General features: G+C 54.0%; 1 protein-coding gene across 1 annotated transcript in view; it reads right to left on the bottom strand.

Moving 5' to 3' along the window:
• The window catches only part of PCSK6 (proprotein convertase subtilisin/kexin type 6), a 35,658-nt gene that overhangs the window by 4,813 nt on the left and 3,666 nt on the right, over positions 1–27,179 (bottom strand). Inside the window, exons 2-17 of the mRNA XM_057431030.1 lie at positions 24,980–25,084; positions 20,656–20,766; positions 19,987–20,130; positions 19,343–19,419; positions 18,677–18,765; positions 15,275–15,447; positions 11,480–11,692; positions 9,957–10,057; positions 8,145–8,248; positions 7,365–7,482; positions 6,166–6,354; positions 5,798–5,934; positions 3,416–3,595; positions 2,720–2,822; positions 2,010–2,203; positions 1,064–1,151 (exon numbers count right to left, since the gene is read on the bottom strand). Of these exons, the coding sequence (XP_057287013.1) occupies positions 1,064–1,151; positions 2,010–2,203; positions 2,720–2,822; positions 3,416–3,595; positions 5,798–5,934; positions 6,166–6,354; positions 7,365–7,482; positions 8,145–8,248; positions 9,957–10,057; positions 11,480–11,692; positions 15,275–15,447; positions 18,677–18,765; positions 19,343–19,419; positions 19,987–20,130; positions 20,656–20,766; positions 24,980–24,991 (2,033 nt within the window). The 5' untranslated portion in view covers positions 24,992–25,084. The remainder of the gene's footprint in view (positions 1–1,063; positions 1,152–2,009; positions 2,204–2,719; positions 2,823–3,415; positions 3,596–5,797; positions 5,935–6,165; positions 6,355–7,364; positions 7,483–8,144; positions 8,249–9,956; positions 10,058–11,479; positions 11,693–15,274; positions 15,448–18,676; positions 18,766–19,342; positions 19,420–19,986; positions 20,131–20,655; positions 20,767–24,979; positions 25,085–27,179) is intronic.

Below are 27,179 nucleotides of genomic sequence, written 5' to 3'. Positions count from 1 at the left end.
AAGCTACAGGCTCTGGAGGCTCAACTCAGCCCATCCCCATCTCCACATTCCCCAGTGCCAACAGCAGCCTCAGCCCGCAGCGCAGGAGCATCCCAAAGCCAGCCAGGGCTTCAGGAGGAGTTAAAGCCCTGCCTCGACCAAAGGGATGGCTGCAGCTTCCTTAATTAAGTATCCAGGAGGAAATAAAGCTATTTTTTTCCCGTGGGCAGCCAGCCAGGCTCTCCCAAAGCCCTTTTTGCACCATGAGGCTCCCTGGAATGAAAGGAAATTGGCTGGGCCAGTGCCGCTTCACTGTGGCAGGGATGATTTGAAGTCCTGGCTTAAAAGGATATTGGACAATAAAAAGCAAGCGCCGGCGGATTCCGTCTGACAAGTGCGGCCACTTCTGCTCTTCTGAGGGAGTAGATAATCTTTTGGCAGTGGCAGTTTCTTTGTCTGAGAGCCCTGCTGCTGCACCATGGCTCTGGCTCACTTACAGCCAGGGGTCTTAAGTGTGAGATTCTTCCCCTGAAGATCCCTCCTGCTACGGGATCATACTTCCACACACACTTAGGGATGGAAACAGCTTCTTCCCAATGCTGATACTGCCGCCGGTACGGCTGGGCTCTGCATCCCACAGGAGCCATATATCCTATGGTATAGGAGCCATATCCAATAGTAGCCCCACTCAACAGGTACATCCAAGAGGAAACTTGCACTTCATAACATGCAGTATAAACATTCTCATTGCTTTTTTCTCCCCAGTTTAGATGCTGCAGCGCCAGGGCTGCTCTGGTCGCAGGTCACTAGGTTCGGATGAGCACATCTGAGCCCGCAGCACTCACCCACCACCCTGGCAAGAGCTGGAGGAGAGGAAATGAAATCTAAATCACCCTTTTCAGCTGCGGAAGGGACATGAATCACCCCCTTTAAATCCCCAGGCCTCCAGCACTCCACGTCACCGCTGCACTACCATGGAAGCAGGATCTTGGGTCTTGAACTAACTCACTTTCTACTTTCCCATCGGTTCTCCCAACAGATACCGGTGCTGCAGGTACAAACGCCTCCCACACTCATCTGTTACCTGAATCCTTCTTTGCATGCAGTGCATTTGTCCGCTTCGCCGATGCATTTTTTACAGCTTTGATGACATTTCAGGCAGCGTTTCTGACCTTTCAAAAAACAAAAGCCAGACGGGAGAATAAAACCCAGGCAGTGATTTGCAGGCAGCGGCTGGAGCTGCAAAGCTCCACTGCACCCCAGCGCCAGGTCCCCAGGGCAGAGAGCCACATCCCCCCCGACGGGTCCCTGCTATAGCCCATGACCTTATCTGTCATTGCTTGCTAAGAAGAAATAAGCTTTGCAAGCAGCTAGGATCATTAATTACAGTCTTCTAATTAAGCTGAGTGCCTCGGCTTTGCACCACCCTCTGAACACCCAGAGGTTTTCCTCTTCCCTTCAGTGTGCAAAGCAGGCCGAAGGGGGAAACTCACTACTCAAAAATCAAGGTGTTTTCTCCACTTACAGGATTTAAAATAGAAGGAAACCCTGCATAGGAAGGGAAAGCAAAGAGGGTGCTTGCACCCAAACTACAGGCTCTGGGGAAGAAACCCAACTGCATATGCAGCTGACAGGCTGAGAACTAGGCTTGTTCAACCTGGAGAAGAGAAGGCTCTGGGGAGACCTTAGAGAGAGGAGCTTCCAGTGCCTAAAGGGAGTGACAATGTAGTGACAGGATAAGGGAATGGCTTCAAATGGACAGAGGACATTTAGACCAGATATTAGGAAGCTCTTCCCTGTGAGGGTGCTGAGCTGCTGGTACAGGGTGCCCAGAGAAGCTGTGGCTGCCCCATCCCTGGCAGTGTTCAAGGCCAGGTTGGACGCAGGGGCTTGGAGCAAGCTGCTCCAGTGGAAGGTGTCCCTGCCTGTGGCAGGGGTTGGGACTGGGTGAGCTTTAAGGTCCCTTCCAACCCAAACCATTCCACGATTCTATCCTCATGCTACAGCGTGCTCATGACAAACATCCTTACGTTCCTCGGCGTAAAACCCAGGCGGACACAGCACCACGCAGGTGCTCATCTGGTGATGGTAGAGGCTCCTCTTGCAGGCTGTGCACTGGGTCGGTCCCCTCCCGACGCAGCGCTCGCAGCCCTTGTAGCACCGGCGGCACCTCCGGGCCCCTTTGTCACCAAAAAACCCTGTGGGGCAGGAGCTCACGCACATCCTGGGGAGGAACGCAGAGGGCTCAGTCTATGGTGCCAAGAGCTGAGCACCTCCAGGCAGTCGGGCACTTGCCAGCATCCTCTCACCTGCAGCTTCAGTCATTTGGGCTCATTTACTCCTTATTCTTTACATTTAAGGTGCCTTGAATATGCTGGCTCTATAATAAAGAGCCAGGGACTCTTGGCCAGCAACCCTGACTACAGGTAAACTTTCCCTGTCCCAGCCCATGAGACTGAGAAGTGGAATCCCCAGAACTGATTTGGCACCTCAGTTACCTGCCCCTTCGGCATGGGTGACCTGAGCTGGTGAAACCAATGCTTCTTCCCCAGCATGAGTACAAGGCCAAGGTCCTCCAGCTCTGCGTAGCCCACCTCATACACCTGAATACAGGACAGGGATCCCCACACTGCCTCCTCCTCCCTCCAGTTTCTCTCTCATATGCTTTTTTCTCTGTGCAAACATCTATCAATCACCCTTGTTGTAGTGCAAGCCTCAGGGACACCCCACCACCCCTCACCTGCCGGTTTTCACACTGCCCAGGCTGTAGTGGATGCAGTTCAAGCACTGGTCGGCATTGGGGCCATCACAGCCTTGATCACCACACTCAGGGTGGCACGGACCTGGGGAGGGGAGGGAGAGACTGGCTCAGCCGGGGCAGAGGCTGAGCATCCCCCAGACCCCGCTGACAGGATGCTCTGAGCACACCCTCTCACACCTATCGTGATGGATGTGGGAACCCTCCAGCTACCTTACCCTATATCTGTTATCTATAAGATCTTATCTATTCTATGGAGCTGGGTGGCTTCGGGTGCTTGCCTCTCCTCCAGCTCCTCCTCCCCAGCATGATTCCCACACCCAGCTGAGCACCCTGCTGCAGGAGCAGCTTTGAACAAAGGCCCAGACCCATTCCTTGAGGACAGCAGCAGGGACACCCGCCCATGCCCGGGACGAGGTGGGGACGAGGTGGGCAGAGGAGCTTTTTTTACTCCTCAGATGGCTGCACCACCAATTTGTGGTGGGAGCGCTGGGACGGGGCGCTTTGCTACCCTCTAATTTCACTGTCCTGCTGCCCCGCGCCGGCCGCAGGCACCACTCCTCCCAGCCCGCCCCTTCCCCGGGCAGGATCAGGCCTTGCGGCTCTCTCAGTGTACCCAGGTTTGTGTTTTCCCAGGTTATGTGGGGCACACAGCACAGCGGCTCGGTCAGCACTTACCTGTGTACTCCTCCTCCTCCTCTGCCACCTCCACCTGGCTCTGCAGGAAGGCGGCTCTCGATGGCTCCATCTCCGATGCCGGCACCTCCAGTGTCCTCCCGCGGGACTGGGAGCTGCCCTGCGGGGTGTAGGGGTGCTCGGCTGTCCCATAGAAGAGGAGGCTCCACTCCTTCAGCTTCCCTGTGGGGCAGGCACAACATCACCCATCCCACTCCCTGTTTTGCTCCTTACTGGGGACCCAGCTTTCAGAGAAGCAAGGCGAGGACGGACTGGACCATCAGGGCTTCCCCGTTGGCATATCAATGCAGACTCAACCAACAAGAACTGCTCACAAGCCCCTGAGCCTGCACAAATGCAGCCATTTAAGGCACCTATAAGGCTATTTTTATTCTATAACTCATCTGATGGATCGCAGCATCACCACAGCCTCCACATCCAACACACGGAGAGAACCAGTAACTTGAAAAGCTCCTTAATAAAGGTCTGTTTCTGTCTGATAAAAGCCACCCAGCACACACTGGATTATTTCCCTGCTGTTGCTCCAGCCATTCCTTTGCCTGACAACAATGGTCTGAGCTCTGTGTCCCTTGGAACATCACGGGGGTCACCAGAGCCTGTACTGCACCCAGGAGCTGGGGATGCCCTCACCAAGGTCCTCCCTGACCCATGCAGCTTTGGGGAGGGAGTCAGAAGAGGCTGTTGCTTCTTTCCAACGCTGTTTTTCTTTCAATTCCCCATCAATACAAGTCACCTCATGCCCATGGCATGCTTGGCTTTCACTCCTAATCTCTGCATTTCCAGGAAGGGCTTAAAATTCCCAACATCAAACCCTTGGCTCTCCCAAAGGGCTGAGAAGGACCCACTTGCTGCAAGCAGCTTGGAACCCACAAAGGGGTGAGCTGAGGTGGCATCAGCCAGGAAAGAGCTCAGACATGTGCCTCCACCAAGAGAATGTAGTTGGCTTTAAATCCAGAATGTCCCACATAGGGAAAGCTCACGCTGCATGGGGCTGATGCTGGGGATGCAGCAGGGCCAGCGACAGGACATCTATGGTATTTATTTGGTATTAAATTAAGCAATTCTATTAACATTTAATAGCCATTTCTTCTGCAGGCTGGGAGCATCTTCCTTCATGTTCCCTTCTGCCCTCTCTGCTTCAAACCCGGCGCAGACCCTTTGAGGGGGGTGATTGAACACGCTCGTTTCCATCTCCTTTTGCCAAGCCAGGTGAAGCCAAGCCCCGATGCCCACGAGGGGCTCTGAAACACCCACCACAGACTGCAAACACAGGGGGAAAAGCAGCTCCGTGGGCGCTTTGCTGCTGCTCTCCGAGTTCAAAAGCCTTGGGGTGAAGGCAGCAAACACAAACAGTCCCTGCGCCATGAACCCCCCCCCTGCACCTCCCGCCAGAGTCGCGTGGGAGAGGTTTTAATGTACCCCCGGCTTCCTGGCAATGGCTGTGTGGATTCTAACACCTCCACAGCACACACCAGCCCCAGGCAAGATGCTTCATGCCCTGCTGCCATCAGCCGGTGAGGCAGCTGCCCCTTCCCATCAGGAAGGAATCCCACCAGCCCAGCTCCTCTGCCTGGAAGGGGTCAGGGAGCAGGCGGCCAAGCCAAGAAGGGGACACAGCAGGACTGGAGACATGCTGAGCCCAACCACCCCCAGCTGGGGACCCAGCTTTCAGAGAAGCAGGGTGAGGATGGACTGGACCATCAGGGCTTCCCCATTGGCATGTCAATGCAGACTCAACCAACAAGAAATGCTCGCAAGCCCCTGAGCACAACTGCAGCCCTTTAAGGCAGCTATAAGGCTATTTTTATTCTATAACTCATCTGATGGATTGCAGCATCACCACATCCAACACATGGAGACAACCAGTAACTTGAAAAGCTCCATAATAAAGGCCTATTTCTGTCTGATAAAAGCCACCCAGCACACACTGGGTCAGCACAGTGGCAGCCCGGGCAGGGTGTCCATGGGTCTGTCCATCCGCAGCCTGCGGGGCATCGTCCCCTCGCGCCGTCGCACAACCAGCCCACACGCCACATGTCCCAGCGGTGCAGCAAACCAAGCAAACAACAATTACAGCGCTCGGGTTTCCTCCTCTTGGCTCATTATGGTTTAATTTTGGAAACCTGGCGCTTGGGTTGCTGCTGGGAGAGAACCCAATCCCGGCTCAGGCACAGCGGCAGCCTCCTGCGCTCGGGGATGGAGCTTTTGGTCCCATTTGTGAAGGGTTTGGGCACTATGGGTTTGCTGAAAGCCATAAAACTCGCAGCAGAAGTTACAGCCGAGCCAAGAAACCTGCGAAGAGCTTTGGGGGCAAGGGGGACTGGTGGGTGCTGCAGGACATGGGTGCTAAGGGGGGATCCTTACCTTGCACGGTGGGGTTGCGCACTTGCGATGGCGTGTCATGGATCTCCAGGGTCCACTCCCCTGCTGCCTGCTCACCCCAGCAGTGGACAGTCATGAATTCCCAGCCCTTGAACCCCTCGTTGGAGTGGTCAAACACCCTGCAATGATAATGCCGTGCATCAGGAAATGTGACTTTGAATGTCTTATTTAATGGGAAAACATAGATTGGGATGAAGGATTTTAGGCATCCTTGCGTGCACCCACCCTTGCCTGAAGCCCTCCTGCCGCTGAAACCAGAGCATGCCCCCTGCCTTCCCAAAATACCCAAGGAAAAGTGCAGCAAGGATGCTGCCCATCCCAGACACATGCTGCCTCCCATCTGCTCTTACCTCCTGGCGAGGAGCTGCGACCTGGTCCCTGCAGGAGAGATGAGGCTGATCTGGAGGTCTCCGCGGCGCGGGTGTGAGATGCTGAGCCGCACCACGACGTGCTCCAAGTAGAGCACGTGCTGGTCACGGTGCTCAGCACAGGCGCTGCTGAGGGTGCTGGCGCGCAGCACGTGGTCCGCTCGGATGTACCTGCCAGGGATGCAGAGCATCGTAGGGTCCACAGTGCTCCCAGCAGCGTGGACACCCAGTTATAGTTGAACCCGGTCTCCTACTGCTTCATGGCAAGAATTATCTCATCCTCCATTGCAGTGCAGTGTCCTAGCATGGAATCTGCTGAATTGCTCAATGGTAACGAGATGGGTTTGAGCTGCTGCTAAGATCTATGCCTTATGGGCTGCAAGGGCGCTTCTTTATTGTAATTATCAGTACAGCGCTCCTCTCTGGGTTGTAATTAGTGTCTGTATCAGATAAATAGTTTCATGAACATACTTGGCTCCAGATTCCTTCCTGCTTTGCATATGCGAGGAACTGCTTTGCTGATGAGCAACTCTCTTGCTCCACAGCCAGGCAGTGGTAAACAAGGAGGGTCCCTGTGGTCATATCCCTGATCCCACCCTTTAACCTAGCAAGGACAAACCTAAGCTGGTTTGAGCCTGAAGCCAAACTCAAAGAGACCTCCAGGCACTGGAAATCTGAAAAGCCTTGCACAAAGCACCAGTTTTTGATGTCTTCCATCAAGATGAGATCTTTGGGGGAGGAGGGAGGAGGGACCAACACATCACTGCTCATGCAGAACTCAGCGGGCAAGTTGGTTTTGGTCTCTCACCATCAGCCCTCAAAAATCCCCTGTTAATCACCAGTCTGGGAAGCAAAAGCATGCAAAAGGGCAAAAATAAATCGCTCGCTATCAAAGCTGATCCCAGAGAGGCCCCATTGGGACCTGCTCCTTACCACACCATAGGCACAGACCCCAGATGGGCACTTCTGGGTCAATAACCAACAATGCAGGTCACTCTGACTGTAAAACCCATGAACATCACCTCGCCTGCACATGGACTTGTTCCGGCCACCCCAACTCCTGATTTCCCTTTCCAAATGGAAATCAGTGGCTGAGCCTTTGCACTGCAAGAGCCAGACCCACCAAAGCTCCTTCTCAGTGGCTGCATGCCCTGGGAGAGCTCCCACCCCACCACACTCACTTGGGCACCCGGTCCAGGCTTCCCACACAGACATGCTGGGGAGGAACCACCTTCCACTTCTTGGCTTCCACCACAATAGCATCTGCATCCACCAGACCGAAGCCATATAGATGGCTAACTGGAAAGAGAGAAGACTCAGAAACCCACTGCCTTCCAAACAGGGGTCAGGAGCTCTTCAGTGCTTGGTGGAGCATCCTCCAACCACTGGGGAAGTGCAGAGTTGACCCTGTTGAGGTATGAGATACTCCGAAATACACAGAGCTTATCACCCTCCCCAGGTTACACCCCAAATCCACATTGGCACCATGGAAATCCCATTTCTGGGAGCAGCCCACTGAAAGGAGCAGGCAAGGCTGCAGCTCAGGACAGCATCCACCAAACAAGGCTCCCAACCATCCACCAAACAAGGCTTCCAACCATCCACCAAACAAGGCTCCCAACCATCCACCAAACAAGGCTCCCAACCATCCACCAAACAAGGCTCCCAGCCATCCACCAAACAAGGCTCCCAACCATCCACCAAACAAGGCTCCCAACCATCCACCAAACAAGGCTCCCAACCATCCACCAAACAAGGCTTCCAACCATCCACCAAACAAGGCTTCCAAGCACCTTGCCCAACAAATTACTGCCCTCTCCTCCCTCTGCTCAACACCTTCATGGTAAGAGCACCTGAAGCAGCTGACAGAGACCATCCAGGATGAACACTCCCATGAATGAAGCTCTGGGGACCTTTATCTTCCCATCTCACCACTCCATCTCCCCACCAGGGCCTCTCACCTTTATGCCCTGCACCATTCGTCTTCCAGTCGGCCGCTCGCAGGTGCACTGGCCGCGAGGTTTTGACCAGTAGATGCTGGACGTCCCTCCAGGTGAGCATGGGGCTGCAATGACACATAGCTCATGGGATGGCTCCCATGCGGCAGCAGGGACCCCCACTGCATTAACACACACACACACACACACACACACACCCCCGCCCCCCAAACCCTCTTCTTTCTTGCCCCAAAAGAACATGAACTGATGATTTAGATGTTGATGCCCTGCCTGGAGGTTGGCCATCACTTGGGCTGCTCCAGCACCATGGGGTGATGCAGGGAGGGATCACAGTATCACACAGTATCACAGTATGCTAGAGATTGGAAGGGACCTCGAAAGATCATCTAGTCCAATCCCCCTGCCGGAGCAGGAACACCTAGATAATGTTACACAGATGCCAAGTGCCCACCATCCCTAAATAGCTGTGGCTGCCTCATGCTCTGAGGTATAACTGGAGCAAATCTGGAAGGTTTTCCCCATTTTCTTGCAGGAGATTGGGAATGAAGCACATCCCAAGCCATGGCACCAGGCTCGGCAGCTCCCTGATACACAAGGCTGAGCAAACTTTCCCATTACAGGCATAACAGCAAAAATTGTTTGGAAAAAAACCTTAGCTTGCTCATTTAAGAGGAAAACAAAACCCAAAGTGTTTCCAACCCCCCTGCTAGATTGGGTTCATGTCAGGTTTGTGCGTTCAGGGTGCTGGACACTGAGCACTGTGTGTGCTTTTGTGTCTCCCCTTCCCAAGACCCCATCCCAGGGATATTGCTGCAGAATTTTCCACACTTTCCTCATGCTCAGTTCTCCAGCATCACCAGCTGGGATTTATATTGATCTCGAGCAACATTTAAGAGAAGAAATCCAATCTATTCCTTCTTGTCATAATGGAGCGCCCGAGCACCAAGCTCTGGTACTTAATATTGCGGTTTATGCCTCAGCTAAACAATCTAAAAGTCACATCAAAAGCTCATCATATCTTTGCAATGGAAACGGCATCTCTGGAATGATGCTCACCCGAGCTGGGCACTGGGATTAAACCGGAGGAGAGGGACTGGAGCCAACATGCCGCAATCACAATCCCTAAACATGAGCACAGCTCTGCCCTGGGGCTTATTCCCAGCCTTATTTTTAGTTCCACCCCATAAAAGTAATAATAATAAGCTTGTATTATTGAAGATAAAGATGCTTCATGAAGCAACATGAGGATGCTCAAGGGGTGAGCCTGCTCCTGGGCAGGGGGACCACAATGAGACCAGGATGGGACCGGGATGGGGACAAGAGGCAAAGAGCAGCTTGTTTGAACTGGGGAGCGCGTCACTGCCAGTCACACCATGTGGATTTTTGACACGATGCAAAAGTAGTCCTTTTTCCCCCAGAAATGAAACACTTGCTGAAAACCATCACTTCTACTGACATTTTCCATTTCCTTGATGTTTTCTGACATTTTTCTCCCAGGAAGTGTTTATAAAACTCCTGCTGGAGCCGGCTGTCAGCAGTTTCAACGCATCAGATGAAAAGCCTGACTTAATCTCACCAACCTCAACTTTTCAACACACAACAACAAGTGAATTAGCTCAATAAAGCACCTGCAGGAAGATTAGATGCAAGCCAACAATGCTGCATCAAACCTTGCCAAAAGGAGCGATTCAGAACAGCTCTGCCCCATTTTGAGTCACTCCAGAGGTTAAAACCCCAACTTTTGTTTCTGGTTTTGCTCACCAGGTATTAAACATGGGAACACTTCCTCCATGGCCGTGGTGAGGTTACACTTACTTTGCCTCCAAAGCCAAGGCGATGATGCCCGCGACCATAGGTGCGGATACGGAGGTGCCGGTGTGGCCATCCGTGCAGCGGTGCCGGAGGTCCGTGGTGACCTGTGGAGACAGGAGCTGCAGCCTTCATGCTTCCAGGGATGCTCCCAGCATGGATTATACCCCACTGAGCACCCAGGTTTGCTTGGGATGCTGCCAGCTGGTACCCAATCCCTGCCATGGCCCCCATGGATCAAGGTGGTAGAGCCCCCCTAAAAAGGGCTGCAGATAGATTTGGCACACGAGAATACATTTCCCTTTGCTCAAAGGTACAAAAATTATTTGGAAAATGGGGAAAAAATGTCAATTTTGCTGTGGATCAGCTGGGGAAAAAGGCATGGATAAAACAGTGAATTGGGCAGAGCAGCTGTGGGTATGTGCCTGTGGGTGCGTGTTGCGCTGGGCCATATTACTTTAATATTACTTTATTACCACTTTACTCCAAAGCTCCAGCTCCCGGTGTTTTGCAAGGATTTCCATTTGCATGGGAAGCAAAAGGGGAAAAAAAAGCCATTTCCAACTTTTTCATTTCAGGACAGAGCGTGATGCTCGGGTACCAAAAGCTCAGAGGGAGGAGGTGGGCAAAGAGATGCTCCATCAGTTACATTTGCTAAAGCCTCCTGAGTTTTGAGTTAATCTGGTGATTTCTGGAGGATGGAGAAGCTCCCAGCTTCTCCCCAAGGTGCCCCTGGAAGGTGCTTTTTCGCCCATCAATGCTCCAGCAGCACTGGACTGGTGCTGGCCTCAGCCACGCAAATGCTCCCGAGTGCCATGAAAATGGTCCTTGGTTTTCTGGCTGAAAATTAATCTTTTAGGGGCACAAACAAAGCAAAAAACAATTTACCTGTTAAAAAAAAAAACATGTTTTTTGCCAAAAACCTTATTTGGGTGGAAAACTCCACCAAGCTTGGTGAGGTGCTGTGCTGGTGGGTGATGTTTTATGGCCTGAGGTACAGATGATGCACTGGAATGCCAGTAGCGAAAGGTCTTGCTGTGAGGAGACCACAGCATGTGTTGGGATAGAGCAAACATAGGCTGGGCAGCAGGGAAAACAGACTGATCCACACATGCAGATGCTTTCAAGGGAATTCCTGGGCTCCAAACATTCTCTGCTCCCTGTTTGGGGCTTCCACATCCCTGCCAAAACGCCTCCATCCTCCCTCTTTTTGCTTTCTCAGACTAAAAAACCTCAAAATTCCCTTCTGTATTGAAAGCAAGGGGCAGTGACCAAGTACTTTGGGGAACAGGTAGATATTTGCATGGGTATTTTCACAAACCTCCAGTCCTTTCACCCATTTCCCAGGGACAACACCGCATCCCCAATCACTTCCCAAGGACCACAGCAATATTGGACCCACCATGAAAAGCCACAAGCAAAACCCACTGCAGGTCTAAGAGCAAAGCCTGGCACTTACAGCGAGCCATCATCCAGCCCAGCCAGGCAGAAAACATCCAGGGAATGCTCAACATTGGGATGAAACTTACTATTTTCCGCTCATAGAAAGCCCCGCTGCTGTAGGTGGTGGCGAGGGTGGACGCGCACTCCTCCAGGTACCAGGGCTTGTAGCCGTTCTCAGTGGTGCTGCTGATGGAGATGGTGTAGATGCTGTTGGTGTAACCATCGCAGGAGCAGTAATCGCCCTCTCTGCCACCATTCCCAGATGCCCAGACAAAAATGGACCCCAAACCCCTGCGGCCCTGCAAGGAGAGAAGAGACAAGAGGTGAGAGGAGGGGTTTGTGTAGGAGGAGAGGCCATCGTGGCATTGGGGATTGGGGGCAGCCCCCTCCAGCGCTGGGATGCTGTTGGTAAGCCTGATTTTGGGGTCTGGACATGGGGTTTGGTTACGGTGGAAGGATGGGTCCCATCCTGCCCAGTGCTCAGCCCCCTGGAGCGGGTCCCACAGATGTGCCCCTCGGCTCAGCCAGCCCCAGTTTGACAGCCCTGTGAGGAGGGGAGAGCCTCTGGTAATGGGGATTTTGACATCTTCTATAGGTTTTCCCAGGGCAAAACATCCCCTGGACCCGATGGTAACACACAGCATGGTGCTTTCTGGGGTACAGGGATAACCCTGTGAGAGGAACTGGCAGGGATACCCCCAAACCCCACATCTCCCTTGCCCCAAGCCCACAAACCCCTTATGAACCCACCTAACCCACCAGAAACCTTCCCCCAGTCTCACTTTCAGGTTCCTTTTGTTTTCCTCTTTTTAAATCCCAGCCTTTTTTCCCCTCCCCATCACTTGGCAGGAACATCTGATGGAGCCGTCCCCACCGGCTACAGCTGCAGCATCCCACTGGGAACTGGGGGGGGCGGGAGGCACCCAGACCTCCCCGGAGCAGAGGGAAAATCCCACCTGGCAGCACCAACCATGCTGCCAATGAGGGGCCCCATGTGAAACCAACAGCGGTGGGGTGAACCCCGCTCACCCCTCCATCCAAACCACTGCCGGGGCACCCAGGAATAATCCAGCTCCATGGGGATTCATGGTCCCAAGGAAGGATTTTTGGTGACCTAAAGGAGTTTGGGGCAGGAAATGAAGTGGCTGGTTTGCTTCCGTGCCCCTTAAGGCAGGGATCTCCGGGGAGGGTATGGTGCTGCCGGGCTTGGCAAGCGATGGAAGCACCGGTCGTGGAGCAGCCTCATCCTCCCCACGGCTACTGCTGCCATGGAGGGATTTCAGCGCTAGCCTGGGCAGATCTGGAGTTTATCTCCCTCCCACTGCTCTGCGGTGGCTTCCTCCACACAAACAAGGGGAAAGAAAGGGAAAAGAGCAGCAGGAATCCACTGGGATTTACTGGGGGGGTTAAGCGCCGGAGGGATGGGGATGGTTTATTGCCTGTCTCGCCCTCCTCCTGGGGCAGAGGCTCTGAACTGACCCTGCCTCTGGACACATGGGCTAAGTCAGGCTCTTCCCTTACTTTATGGAAGCTTTCATTATCTGGGCTGCCTCCCAGCCCAACTGGGAGGGTGTTTCCCTCCCAGAGGTCAACAGAGCTGTCTGAGCTCTGCAAGGAAAACTGCAATGGCAACAGGAACCATTGCCCTGCCCCACATCACAGAGAGCTCGACCCAGCTCGCCAGCCCACCAAGCCTGCTGCTGGCACCTCCAGGCCTGCTTTCCAGGGTTTCCTGGGTCTCGGAGGCGGCAGCATCCCAGCCCACATGCTCGGCACAGCAGTGATTGTCTGGCTCTCCACTGCTAAAATTCACCCATCTCCGAGGATGACCCCCGCTGCATCCGACCCGGCTTTCCTAACTCACTAACTGGAGGAATAAAACCAGGCACCGGTTGCTGAAGGTGGGCAGAGGCATAGCAGCGATTTCAATTGGGATCAGAGAGGGAGCCCAGACCTCCCACACCCAGAGCATCGCAGCCGCAGATGCCAAGGCTGCTTGATCCCGCTCCAAACCTGTGTCCCCATGATGCCCGGGCAGGGCTGCACTGGAAGAAAGTGGGTTCAGAGCCAGCACTGTTGCACGAGGACACGGACAGGCACATAAATGACACTACAGCAATGCACACCTAACGCCTGACAGCATTTCCCAGTGGAGCCAGAACTCACCACACGTTACATACAACTCCCTTGGACTGGAGAAAACCACCCTTCCCCTTTGCTCCCAAACAAACTATCAAGATTCCCACAAGCAGATCCCAAACATCCAACTTCTCCATCTGCCACCTTCCTATTGAAGGGCTTCTGGCCGCTATAAAACCTGGATCTGGGCATCATTTAAATCAGTGAACCCCTCCCTGGCCAAAGCTGGGGATGATCCTGCTCACCCCAGCAGCACATCAGTCGGATGCAGGATGCACAGCATCTCCCTGCTTCTGCAGCACTGCCGGGGCTTTGCTGTTTGCCCAACGGCATTCCATGGGAGCCCAGGATAAATATCCCCTCGTTAGCTCAGGAACTAATAAGGTGTGGCTGGAGGAGCGAGAAACAAGAAGATAAATTACCCCAGCGCAAGCCTATTGCTAATAGATAAAGGTTATTTTAATGTTTCCATTAAAAACTCAATTTTAAGGATTTATAACTTGCTTAAAGCCATTCGCTTGGGCTAAAGGTGCCTGCTAAATATCTGCCTGCAGCTCTTCTCATCATTTAAGGAGAAGCTGGCAGTTAGGAGCTGTGCATGGGGAATAGTGGGTACCACAAGCACGGCTGGCAATGGGGAGACAGGGCGCGATATCCCTTGGGAGACAGAAACAAGCATCCCAGAGCAGCAGGGCTGTGCCTGGCAAGGACCCCGCTGCTGCTCATTTGCTCCCACATGGAAAAATAAGGTTTAAAAAGCAGCTTTTTTTTTCCCCGTATTTACACGGCGTGAACTCCCGGCACTTCAAGGGGCTCCTCGGCCTCACCGCCCCGGCAGGAAATCAAGTAAATAGTGGGAAAACCACTCCACCCTATTTATAGATAACACGCAGGCTGCATTGCCCGGCCCGAGAGGAGGCAGCAGGGGCAGGAGGGAGGCAGGGAGGGAAAAGGGGGGGTCTCAAAGCACAGCCTGAACCCCAATATCACTGGGGACACCCATTGCAGAGCCCTGAGCTGCTGCAACGCTTACCCACGGCACCCATTGGGCTGCCAAGAAAGGACTTTTCCCGATGGTTTTAGCCAATATTGAGCATTTTTTAACGCACCCAAAAAGAGAAGGGGTGTGAGAAGGCCGGAGCATCCCCAGTGGGGACCGACAGCTTCCATCACATGTGACAGCGGCTGAAGCCTCTCGCTGGAGGCCTTGAGGGGCAATAACCTGGATTCCTCCTGTGTCCCTGTGATGGGACCCACGTGTCCACCCAGTCACGACACAGCCACTCGTTCTGGGTGGGAAAACAGGGAAAGGCTTGGTGTGATGGAGACCCCTGGGAGCGGATACAGGCAGCCTGGGGAGGGTGAAGGAGGGGGGATGGAGATGCCAGCACCCAGGTGCACATTTAGAGGTGCAAAACCACCCCCCCAAGACCCGCTTTGGGTTCCTCAGCCCAGCGGCAGAGCTTCGCAACTCAACCTGGAGGCTGCACTGAGGAGTCCCCCCGGGGCCGCGCCATCGCCGGGCACCTCCCGCCGTCACCACCCTCATCCACACAATCCACCGGAGCCAGGGAAAGCTAAGGGAACATCAGAGATGATTTGAGTCCCCCCCCACCCCAGCCCTAGCATCGGCTCGGGGGGCCCCGCGCCAGACCCCAGGCCAGCCGTGGCCCAGGCACGTGTTATTCCCCGTGGGGCAGGAGGAGGAGGGCGAGCGCGTCTGTGCGCTGCAGGATCCACACCTTTTTAATGCCATGCTCAAAAGCCTGTTTGGCCAATAGACCAGGTCCATCAACTGTCTTCCCATCATCATCTGGCCCCCAGCTCGCGCTGTAAATGTCAATGTAATCGGGTCTGATGCCAAGCGACTTCGCTTCAACAACATCTGTTACATCGCCATCTAACATACGAATGCCTAAAAGCACAAAAACATCAGACATTAGGGCTTAATGGCTTGGATGAAAGTGCGAGGATTGCAATCAAAGGGCTTTGTTAACGGCGGCAGAAACCGCACGGCTCAGGCGCGCCTGGAATAGCTTCAACCCCCGGCCCCGCGCTGATGAGCCCGGCAGCGGGATGCTGGGGAGCTATTCTGGAAAGTTTTCCATGTAGCTGGCTTCATGGCAAGGGATGGGGAGGGAGGGATCAAATCTGCTTCCCTCCGTCAGCAGGGATCGGGCAGTGGGAACGGTGCTGAGCTCCCCAGCGGCAAAATCCACCCGCTAAAACCCTTTCCCCTCTGCTTTAAATTAGCGAACTCGTTTCTCTACCTGGAAGATAACAGTGTTTCCTAATGCTCGGAGCCACCCAGCTTCAGGCACATCGGGACGGAGGCGCTTCCCATGAGTGGGAATGACTGTGAACATGACTGTAAACATCCCTGAACCCCATCACTGCCCAAATGATGCCAGCGGTGCCCAGGAAGGGGAGAAGCGCTACAGGAGCCCCAGACTGAAGCTTACACAGCCAAAATCACATCCAGGACCCCAATCCATGGCAGGACGACGATGCCACCTGGGATAACCACACCTGCACACCCCAACTGCTGCAATAGGGGGGTTACAACCCCCTGCACTCCCCATCACCCTTTCCCTGCCGCATTTCCACCTCCATGCAGCAGACAGAAGGTACCAGGTACCCCAAAGGGCTGCCCAAACCCAGCCCTTCAAAGAAAAGAGATGCTGGAAGTTTCAGCATCGCCCTTTGCAGCCAGGGAGAGTCCAGTTCATCAAAATGCATTTCCACTTCCACATGTACTTCTCTTAAAGCAAACAAAGGCAGGCAGATGTCATTACAGCTGCAGCTGTGCTCTGGACACCAGTCAACTCAAATATCTCTTTCCGACCCTGTCCCCTACCAGCCAAAAACAAGCTCAGAAATACAAAACCAGGGAGCAGAGCAGCTCCCAAGAAACTTCCTCCCTTTGTCATTTTAACAAGGAAGGATGAGGAGAAGGGCTGAGAAGCTGAGCCTGGTGTCAGAGCCACACTTGGCTGCGGCACAGCAAGCAAACCCAGCTCGGGGATAGTCTTTCATGCTTGCTGAATTCACCAGCAAGCCCAAAGTCAGTTTAAAGTCAGCCCAAGGGTAGCCCAAAGTTAACTCGGAGTCAACCCAAATTTAGCGCAAACTCAGCCCCAAACAGCCTAAAGCCAAACCAAAGCCAGCTCAAAGTCAAGTCATAGTCAACCTAAAGGTAGCCCAAAGCCAACCCAAAGCCAGCCCAGAGCCAGCCCAAATCTAGCTCAAAGTCAATCCAAAGGCAACCCAAAATCAACCCAAAGCCAAACCAAAGCCAGTCCATAGACAACCCCCCATGGTATTGGAACCCCCCTGTTAGATAATGGAAGCAGGAGGGAGGAGGAAAGGATGCTGCAGAGCAACTGAACTCTTTGCCACGCAGGGAGCAAGAGCAGCCTCTGAAGGATGCATTTAAGGAGAGGGGAAATGAGGAGGAGGAGGAATGGCCCTTTCTGCTTCCTGAGCAGCAATGTATTTTGCCCGGAGCAAATGAAAAGCAACGCAAGAGCGCTGAAGAGCAGCCGGTGAAATGAGGTGGTAGCTCTCAGAGGGTGACAAATAGGCTTCCCCAACACGTTGTGCTCATTAATCGCTGCTTTATTTGCGTGATCCATCTAAAATCACTCTCACTGCAGCTATAGCGTATTTCCCTCCACGATCCTGGGCTTGAGAGCGGCTACAGACGTTATTCTTCCCCTTTGCCTGGTCATGCTGTGGGAAGCCCACAGCCCTGGGCCATGTGCCTTGTCTCGCTCAGCACCTCCCCAGCACACCCCCAAGCACTCGGTAGAGGAAGCGAATTAAAACGAGACCCATAAGTCGTTATAAAGCCAACAAGTGATGCTCATCTCCAGGGCTGCTGCAGAGAAATGGGCTTGAAAAGGAGCACGAAGGCAATGGTCTGATCCTGCAGGATGCAGATCTGCCTTAGACGCTGCTGAGAGCTTTGCCTTGCTCTGCTGCTGCTTGGTGCGTGCTTGGAGATGGTTTTTGAGAGGCAAGAAGCCATCCTACATAGAGATGAGCTGGGATGGGATGTGATGGGGTGGGATGGCATGGGGTGAGATGGGATGGGATGATGTGCCACAGCATTTATAGCCCCTACCATTCCCCTATCATCCCCCCCCAGGGTTATTTCTTCCCTCAGGGGATTTTCCCAGCACAGGGAACTATTGACGGTGCTTGGCCAGGAGCAGGACTCCCTTTGTACATTGCTGCTGTGCAGACACAACCCTAACAAAGCCAAGAGAAGGAATTGAGCTCTGAATCCTCCCACGTGCTCTTCGGTCCATGTTCCCAACAGAGACTTCTCCCAGCACTGGTGGCAGAGGTTGCCCCTCTCCTATTCCACCCATGCCTGGGATGGGGCTAAAGCCCCCAGTGATGACCCAGCTCCAGGCGTTTGTACCCTATATGATGGGACACAGCACTCCCAACCCCTGACACCCCCATCTCCCTGATGGGTGCTGTACCAGCTCAAACCAGCCTCCAAAACAGATGGGCTGATGCAAATGAGCTCTGATGGTGCTAATTACCATCCAGTTTGGTGATAAACATTCATTTGCTTCCTGCACGTCATGTTATTTGAGGGACCATGAAAGGTCCCCCTATTCCACAAAGCTCTGGCCCCCCACCTCCTTGGTGTTTTACCCATAAAGGTGTTTTGGGGGTCCCCCCAGACCCCCGCATCTGAGCGGCTCCTCCGCAGACATTTAACCTCCCAACCAACCAATTTCAGCTCTGAAGCTAAACCAGCACCACCGACCATAGCAAATGAGGCTACCCCAAAGACAACCCTCCCCAGAGCAGCCATGGACTTGTGGGGTAAAACCACCACATCCTCAATCCATGTGCAGCTTAATGGCAAGGATGCAGCCCAAGCAGAAGGTTTCCACCCCAAAACACACGAAGCTGCGGTCTCCTGCATCCCGTATCACCCATCCTCCCCCAGTCCCCCTGGAGCTCCCTGCAGCCAGGGCACCAAGAAGACTCTCTCCTGGCTATGCTTGGGGGAACAGCATCCCACCACCCTCCCAGGAGCCCATTGCCACAGCCAGGGTGGCCGTGGTCCCACCGGGGGAACAGCGAAGGGCAGGGGAGCTGCGGGCAGGCGCCAGCCTCACCTCCGATGCGCGCGTTGTAGGCGATGCCCACGATGCAGTAGGAGTTGTTCGCTGCTGCCGCCACCTCCCCTGCACAGCGAGTGCCATGTCTGCAATGAGAAACCCTCATGAGCTGATGTCCCATGGCAAGGGATCCCTCCAAACACCTCCCATCCAGCCCCAAAGATGCCAGGGAAGAAAGTGCCCCGAGAGCTGAGAGCCCTCATCCAAAACCAAGGGTTAGGATGGAGGAAGCTAATGCAGGAAGCTATTTGCTGTTTGTTTTTTGCACCTAAATGCGATTTGCTCTTTGTATTCCCATTTCCCTTCCGCACACGCCACCAGGTGCCCATCCCGCTTTAACTGAAGCCCAGGAAGTGAATCCCAGCTTTGATATTTGCCACCCAGCCCAACTCACATGGTTTAATCCCTGACCACAGCAAGGAACCCTCCTGGTGCTGTCATTTGGTGGCTCAAGGGTTCATTAGCAATTGGTGCGGTTGCCACAGGCTGGAATCGCATTAAATGCAATGACTGCAAAGCCCGTAACGCAGCATCCTCTGCAGTGCTGGGGATGGGGCGAGGCCATGGACCTGGAAGACACCCCATTGGGGACCCCCAGCCCCGGGGAGCCCCGCACACCCCTGCCATGCAGACACCAGCTCCATGGCGATTAGCATCACCTACTTATTCTCATTGCTGGCATCGTAGCGCGGAGTCGGGTCGTGGTCATTCCCATTGACATCGTAGCTTGCAAGAGGGTCCTAAAAACATGTTGTCACCATTAGATTTGACTTACCAACACAGCATGGGATAAAGTGGCCTCAGCCTCAGCACAGCCCTGCTTCACCCATAGCCAGTGTGGCGGTCAACAGAGCTGAGCAGGGCAGAAAGTGCCATTTCCCCCTTAGCTACTCAGGATAAATAACTTTGGGCTGCAGCCCTAAGTGTTTCCCAAGGGAAACATCCCACTACCTGAGGAACAGCCCCTCCAAACCCCAACCCCTGCTGGGTCCAAGACCACTCCACATCCCCCTCACAGCCATTTGAGCTGGGGCTGAGAGGATTCACACGTGTTTTTGGCTCTGCCTTGGCGAGCCGGAGGGAGGCGGCCGCTTCCCAGACAGCTGCAAAGGGAGTTTCCCCAAACCTTCTTGTCTAAAACCCTCGTTTCCTTCTTAAAAACATCTTGTGCACGTTCTAAATTCCCCTTTCTCCCGACCTGCCAGTGCACGGAATTGAGCTGTGTTTATACACAGCAGCAGCGCTCCATAAATCAATTCAGTGCATGCCCGGCCCATCCATCCCCAGCACACCCAGCCCCGGCTCACATAGTTCTGCAGGAGGTCGGGGTGGTTCCTCTCTATGCCGTCATCGAGGATGGTGACCACCACGTTCTTGCCGGTGTAGCCCCTCTGCCAGGCTGCCAGGACGTTCATCTCCGACCTGCAGCGGCCGCCTTTATCGCCGCAGTGCTACAGGGGGAAAGCACAGCTGCAGGAGGGCTGCGTCCCTCTTTCTGCCCATCCCAGCCAGCAGCCGGGCTGGGAGCCCATTTAATCAACCAGAAAGTACATTTACATCCCATCCCCTGCCATATAACTTGTAGATTTGTTGCAACTTTACTCCACTGATCAAAGCCATCCGGCAGCAGTTAATCCAGGCAATGCTATCTCCCCTATTATTGTTTTCCTCTTCCATTTCACCGACCGTGGGCTCTTTGGTTTTGAAGTGCTCTTTTCCTTCCTGTGCTTTATTTGCAATGAATTTCCCCGTCAAACACAGATCGATGAAGCAGGCAGGAGAAAAATGATATTGCAAATAGACGATTGCAGCTCTTGGGCTCCCAAGCCTCTGCTGTGCAGATCATAGCAAGGGGCTGCCAATGATGGTGAAGCCCTTCAAACTGGACTCCTCCGTGTATTAATTTCTCATTTGAAAACCCTGCTGCCAAGCACATTTGCTGACATTAGGGTGTTTCAGTAAAGACTGATACCCACCAGGTACCACATGTTGGGCCACACCGGGTCATTGAAGGGCAAGGCAGGCGGCTCGCCTCGGACCTGCCTCTTCACCCGCCGCTTCACCTCCTGCTGCTGCAGCCAGTCCACCTGCAAGCAGAGACGTGGGTCAGCATCACCCACTGAATGGGATGAGGGATGCAGGAGCAGCGCGCATCACAGCCTGGACCCATCCCAGCATCACCCCACGCTCCAGCAAACCCCCGTCTCCTTGGCTAGAGTTGGTTGCAGAGACAGCAGCTCCTTTGGGGACAGAAAGGATGGATGGGAGATGGACAGGGCAAGCTCAGCTCTTTGTGGTCTCTGAGCCAGGGACCAGATTCCTCTCCCAGTGCAGCAAAACCCTTGAGCATAAACAATGTCCCCTCCAAGCACATGCCTGAACCCCCACCCTGGCTTAGAGCACTGAAGCACACACTGAAGTCAAACCACATGCTTCAGTGGTTACTCAAAGTGCTGGGGAACACTTGGGTGCTTGGCTTGATTTTGGGGCTGATCCTTCCTTCCCTGGCCAGGAGGCACCAGGAGCAGCTCAGCCCCAACACTTCACCACCCAGCTCCAGGGCTGCTCATCCTTCAAGCTCCTCCTGATAGAGCAATGTAACTGGGGGGGGTTATCCAAGCACAACCCGTGCTTCCCAAATCCATGGGCTGACCACAGGCCACGGCAGCTCCCAGGGGATGCGGCCAGCTCCAGAGAGGCATTTCTGGCACCAGCTGAGGGCGAGGTGGCCTTGGGGCTGGCCGCTCTGACATGTGTTTGCATTGCAGCGGGGCATGACATGCAAAGACATCAAATGGGAAATGGGCCAGAAAAGGCCAGGATTGGGAAACACCAGGGTTGGTTTGGCTGGGAGCTGCCTATGGTGCCGGTTTAGGAGCAACCACATCCTGTCCTTGGTGAGCATTCCCTCCCCAGGCCCGCCACTGCCCACTCTCCTGCCTTCAGGATGGAGATGAAACCCAAACCCAGGTTATAAACCCAATTCATAGACCAAATCCTTACACATCCTTATGGTGGAGAGAGAAGGAAGCAGCGGGCAATGAGCCCGGATGGCTCTGCAGCACATCCCGCCTCCCCAAACGCTTTCTTCCCAGCATCTCAGTCCCTTTTGGGAACAGCAGAGCTGCTCGTGGAGACTTTTCTATTCCTGCGAGCAGGAGTTTGTAAGGAAAAGAATAAAAAACCAAAAGGCAAGTTTTTGTTGGGCTCGTTTATGTAAAAGCAGCGGCTGAACCGCGTTCCTCTTGCATGGTTTACGGCTCGCTGCTTGGATGGAGGTGGATGGGGAGCTTGTGCCTATCAGGAAGCTGACAGCTTCCAGCCTAGAGCCTGGGATTTAAACACACATTTTTAAAGCAAAAAAAAAAAAGTTGAAAGGAAGAAATATCTCTATTTCCTAGGAAAATGAGTTTCCAGGCTGCCTGCAGCACGCTGCTTCGCTTTACAAGGAGGAATTCAAGCATTGGAAGCAAAAATACAACTTCATGGTCTAGTTAAAAATACCCCCAAATGTTAAACAGAGGATATGGCCCAAATACCCAGCTTCTCTCCTTAAAGCAGCACTCCTTGGCAGTGGTACCATGGGTCTCGCTGGCCAAAAGCCGCAGCTATCGCCTTTCCCTGTGGCTTTGCTGGATGCAGGGATGATTACGGGATTGCACAGGGCTTTGCCAGGAGCTGCGCTGCTTCATGGGGATACCTTCATCTTCAAAAGGCTCCTGATCGACCCCAGGAGTCGATGGAGAACTCTTGTGTGGACACAGAGAAATCAGCATTTCAATGGCAGTGATTTCAAGGGGGATTTGCTAAATCCATGCGGTTGGGGTGTGGAGACAAAGGGTGAGCGGGAAGGAGCCCGAGGCATCCCTGCAACAGCTCCTGGAGCTTGGGAGACTGGGATCGGCTTCCATCACCCCTCCAGGGAGGGGAAAAGCTCAGAACTCCCGGCTCCAACCTCAATTAGCAATAAGGAGGCAGCAGTGAGCGGCACCGAAGGACCCTGTGGGGAGGCACAGGCATCACTGAGCTGGAAACAGAGGGGCAGCTTTGAATGTTCCCCCCTTGCTCTGGGGTAAGGTAGCTCCAGGATAGCTCCGTCAAACAGGAAGCCAGCACAGGGGAGGATGCAACTCCTTTTGCAGCCTCACAAAAGTAACAGCTGCATTTATTCCAGGGGATGTGCAAGAATAAAAGCAGAGATCCAGGACAAACAGGACGGCTCCACCATGGGGTTGCCATAAAGCACAGCAGAAATGATAGGTGGGGTTCATTTTGCTACAGTGCATGGCCAGAGGCAGAGGGGCTGAGGCTGTGACACCCCTCAATGAGGATGAAGAGTAGGAATAAGATGGGAGACTGAGATGAGCTCTTAGGCAGAAGCTCTTCCCTGTGAGGGTGCTGAGGCGCTGGCACAGGGTGCCCAGAGAAGCTGTGGCTGCCCCATCCCTGGCAGTGTTCAAGGCCAGGTTGGACACAGGGGCTTGGAGCAAGCTGCTCCAGTGGAAGGTGTCCCTGCCTGTGGCAGGGGATGGAACTGGATGAGCTTTAAGGTCCCTTCCAACCCAAATCCTTCCATAGAACAGGAGCAGAGATGCTGTGGCTCAAGCCAAGGACCAACAGGAGCATCCCATGGAGCCAGGAAAGTTCACAGGGATGAGAGCTGCATGTGGAGCCCATAAGAGGGCATGACCCCACTCTGCACCCCAGTGCTCCCCACATGGCTGCATTTGCCACATCCCTCCTCCCTTTCCATCACTTGGCTCACATCAGCCCCAGACAGAGCAGCCACCGGCTACAGGGGTCTCTTGGAGCAAGAGGATGCTCAGCAGCAGAGTGGTCCCACTGGGACCGTGTTCACTGGTCTCCCTCTCCCCAGTCACCGGCATCCTTGGGATGCAGGGCTTGCCCACGGTCCTGCTACTGGATCCTGTGCCACCAGCCCCCATGGCAGAGCACGCTGCTAACCAACATGCTGGAAACAATAGCCCCTGGAAGGCACGCACCACCCAACATCTGCGAATCATTGGATTTCCTGATTCTGTGGGATTTCTGCAAGATTTGTTTCACTATTCCCGTTCTGTTTCCTCATGCCTTGAGGTGATGTTTTCCTGCATTGCACATGCTAAGCCGGTGCCATTCGAATACCAAGACACCTCCAAAAGGATTTGCAAATGTCCCTGCCCCTCTCTCATGCACAACAAATGCCAAAAGGTCTTGAACTCCAAGCGATAAAGAAGGATTAAGAGAACAGGAGCTAATGGCTCCAGCTTGCAGTCCATAGAGCAAGGCAAGGTAAATGTTAATAAGACTAAAAGCCAATTGATTGGGTTTGCATTACAAGTAGACTCATTTAAATGGAGGCATCTCAATTGCTGAGTTGAATTCCTCCTTTGCTGGGATGCCTGCGCACCTCTCCAAGGGCAAAGAGCTTGAATGAGAGGCCAGCAGGATTCCAGGGCACCCAGAATCCCCTTGCTGATGTTTCCCCCATGGGGACACAGCCACGTGTGTGCTGCTCAAGGATGTGCTACAGGCCCTGTCCAAATACATCACAGCTGGGCAGCAGGGCTGGTGTGGGTGTGGAGAGATGCAGATGGGACCGGTTGTGCTGAGCAGGTTGGAAATGCCTTGGGAAACAGCATCCCAAAGGTGAACAGGAGCACCCCAAGGGCAGCTGGGCACCAGTGCAAGCACCAGCGCCTTCACTGCAGTGGCTTCATCTATATTGATGGCCCCCTCTCCCCACACAAGAACCCTTCCCCTGCCCTACAGAAGCAGCATCTCCCATGGGTCAGGCCCTGGGTGGAGCTGTGGGAGGGGAAAAGCCAATACAGAGACACAGCTCACCCAGTCCTGCCTGTCCCTCCCTGCCTTCTCCCCCCCACCCCATCACTTTTGTCAATTCAGCTGTGCCAAAATCCCTTCGGATGCTTGCTCTAGGAAAAAGCAATGCAGAGCTATTGCCAAGGATTTCACACATAGCAACCATTGAGGCAGCAAGTGTTGTGGCAACTGCATCAACACCCCAAGCAGGCAACAGCCTTTCTGTCCTGGAAGGCTTTTCTCCTCCTTTCCTTCCTCCTGGCTTTCAGGCAGATGTTAGTGTTTAATCACTCTAAGTGTCATCACCGATGGATGTCCCCGTGTCCAGTGAGTCACCGCAGGCATGCACAGGCCTGCAGCTCCAGCAGAACACATCACAAGATGCTGGGGCTCACCCTTGACCCACACCAAGACAATGGGAAGCAGGGACCCCCATCCCACAGAGGCTGAGGGACCCGCGGCTGCCCGGCCCCATACCTTGGGGTCCATGCGGAGGAAGTTGTGTGGTCCCCGGCTGCTCAGCGTCGAGCGCTTAAATGTCTTGCTGTGGTGGAAGTGGTAATAGTTCTCCAAGCTCCCAATCTGCAAAAAGAGAGGGTTTTCTTTAACAAAACTTTAGGTTTCTTGTGGTTTACCCCCATTTTGGTGCTGGCAACATCCCTTCGTGCTGCACTGCTCACGAAGTGGGATTCGGGGAGGGGATGCAGGATGCTGGCACCTGGTACCACCACCACGGTAAACAGCACCGCACCGGCACAAGAGAGCCCCAAACCCATCTTTATGAGTTCTCACCCATTAAAAGCATCTTTGCAAACCACCTTCCATCAGCTCCCGAGCAGAAATAATGAGCTCCAGATGAGCTCAGCAGTAGCAGCAGAGCTGCGGGAGCTGTGCCTCATCCTCCTGCCTCTTCCCACCCCAGCAGCACGAACATCCCCATAAGGAGAGGTGGATGCGATCCCTGCGAACACTGGGATGCTCCTGGGAAGCCAGGGTGCATAGCCTGGAGCCAGGGACAGCAGCAGGAGTCTAAACAGTATCATCTCCAAGCAAACCAACCATCCCTCCCAAGGGAGGCACAAGGCATGCCCCAGCCTGGAGTCCCTCCCATCAGTAAGTGCAGCCCAGGAGCGAAGGCAGGCAGGGAAGGGCAGCCCCACTGGCTCCCTTTGGCTCAGGGAAGCCCCACGTTCCTCTGTTACAAGTTTTTGCCCTCATTTTGCTTGCACAGAGCCAAAACGTCCAACATTTGCATGAAAACAGCACCCTGCCAAGCCCCGGTGGCTGCGCTGCCTCTAGCCCTCTCATCCCAGCAGCCGGAGATGCTGCAACTCCTCTTTTTCCATCCCAAAGGCACAGATCGAGTCCAGGGATGCACAATGAGCCGGGGGAACTCAGCCAGGAGCCACATGAAAAGCATTCCGCAGGGATTCACAGCCATGGGGATGGGAAGGACCCAGGAGCTGCACTCACTGCATGTGGCTCCCAGGTCACACAAGGCCGGTATGGATCGGGTCTCTGCTGTAAAACCCCTTTTAGCTGAGGTTGGTTTTCCTCCTCCCCCCAAAAACCCTGCCCCATGGCCAGGAGCCGCAAGGAGCCATCAGCAGCCCCTGTGCCTGGCTCAAAGGACCAGGGACAGCCATGCTATGAGCCCCATCTCCTACCCAGGAGCCAGGGTGACATCCCCAAGGCCAGATCAGGGCTGGCTGCAGTGGGACAGGGAAGAGCAAACAGGATTGTCTGGACCAGATGCTGAAGCAGATAACTACTTACATCGTATCACATTTGATACCCTGAGATGTGCCTCTTATGAGCATTAACTATCTTAGTTTTGCTTTAACTTCCATGCCAGAAAGTCATTTCACTGCCCTTAGTGTGAGCTCCTGTGATTTGTCTCCATTAAAGTTCATTTAAACCCTTCCTCTCCCCCATCACCACCTTTTTCTTTGCATTACAGCTTAGGTGGGCACTTCAACATCTGCACGTTGCCCGTTGCAGTCTGCATTTGGCTTTTAAAACCCACTCCTCAAATCCACTTGTACTTAGGAAAGGGAAGGAGGATGCTCCAACCTCCCCATGTTTTAGGGAAATCGGAGCAGGCACAGGGCTTTTGGAATCAATGCAAAAGCACCATGCAAGACAGGCCAGCAGGAGGACAGGGAAGGTGATGATCCCATAGCGGGCTCTGGGGATACGTGGCCAGAGAAGCAGGAAAAGCACCCAGTGCTTGAGGTTCTTCATCTGCCTGGATTCATGGAAGCAAAAGTAAGGAAAAGCTCGTGTTGAGGCTAAGGAGAAGGGGACCCGCTCTGAGTGGAGGCTGGACCTGGTGCCCTCCAGAGGCCCCCTTCCACATCAGGGATTCTAAGGAGAAAACCTTTAAAATGCCCTTTTTTTAGTGGAAATCATTTGTTCTCCTTGAGGTCAGGAGGGCTCCGCAATGCAACCGCTGGGATGGGAGCACTGGAGACTCCCAGGAGGGGGGCTTTCCCCTGCTTACGGCACCAGTGAGGCTGCAGCCCCATGGCCAGAGGGATGGGGAAGCTAGAAAACCCAGTGGAGCACCCAAGAGGCACATAGCAGCACTATGGTCCTTCCTGACACCCAGGTCATGCCCATCGGCTCCGGACCAGCCAGGAGACAGCTGCTCATGGTGAAAGATCCCAGCTCCACC

Source organism: Pezoporus wallicus, unplaced genomic scaffold (assembly GCF_028554395.1).
Source record: "Pezoporus wallicus isolate ANWC-B61680 ecotype Strahan unplaced genomic scaffold, APGP_CSIRO_Pwel_v1 contig_8548, whole genome shotgun sequence".
In the NCBI taxonomy this organism is placed as follows: domain Eukaryota; kingdom Metazoa; phylum Chordata; class Aves; order Psittaciformes; family Psittacidae; genus Pezoporus; species Pezoporus wallicus.
This window is presented reverse-complemented; position numbering and strand designations above follow the sequence as displayed.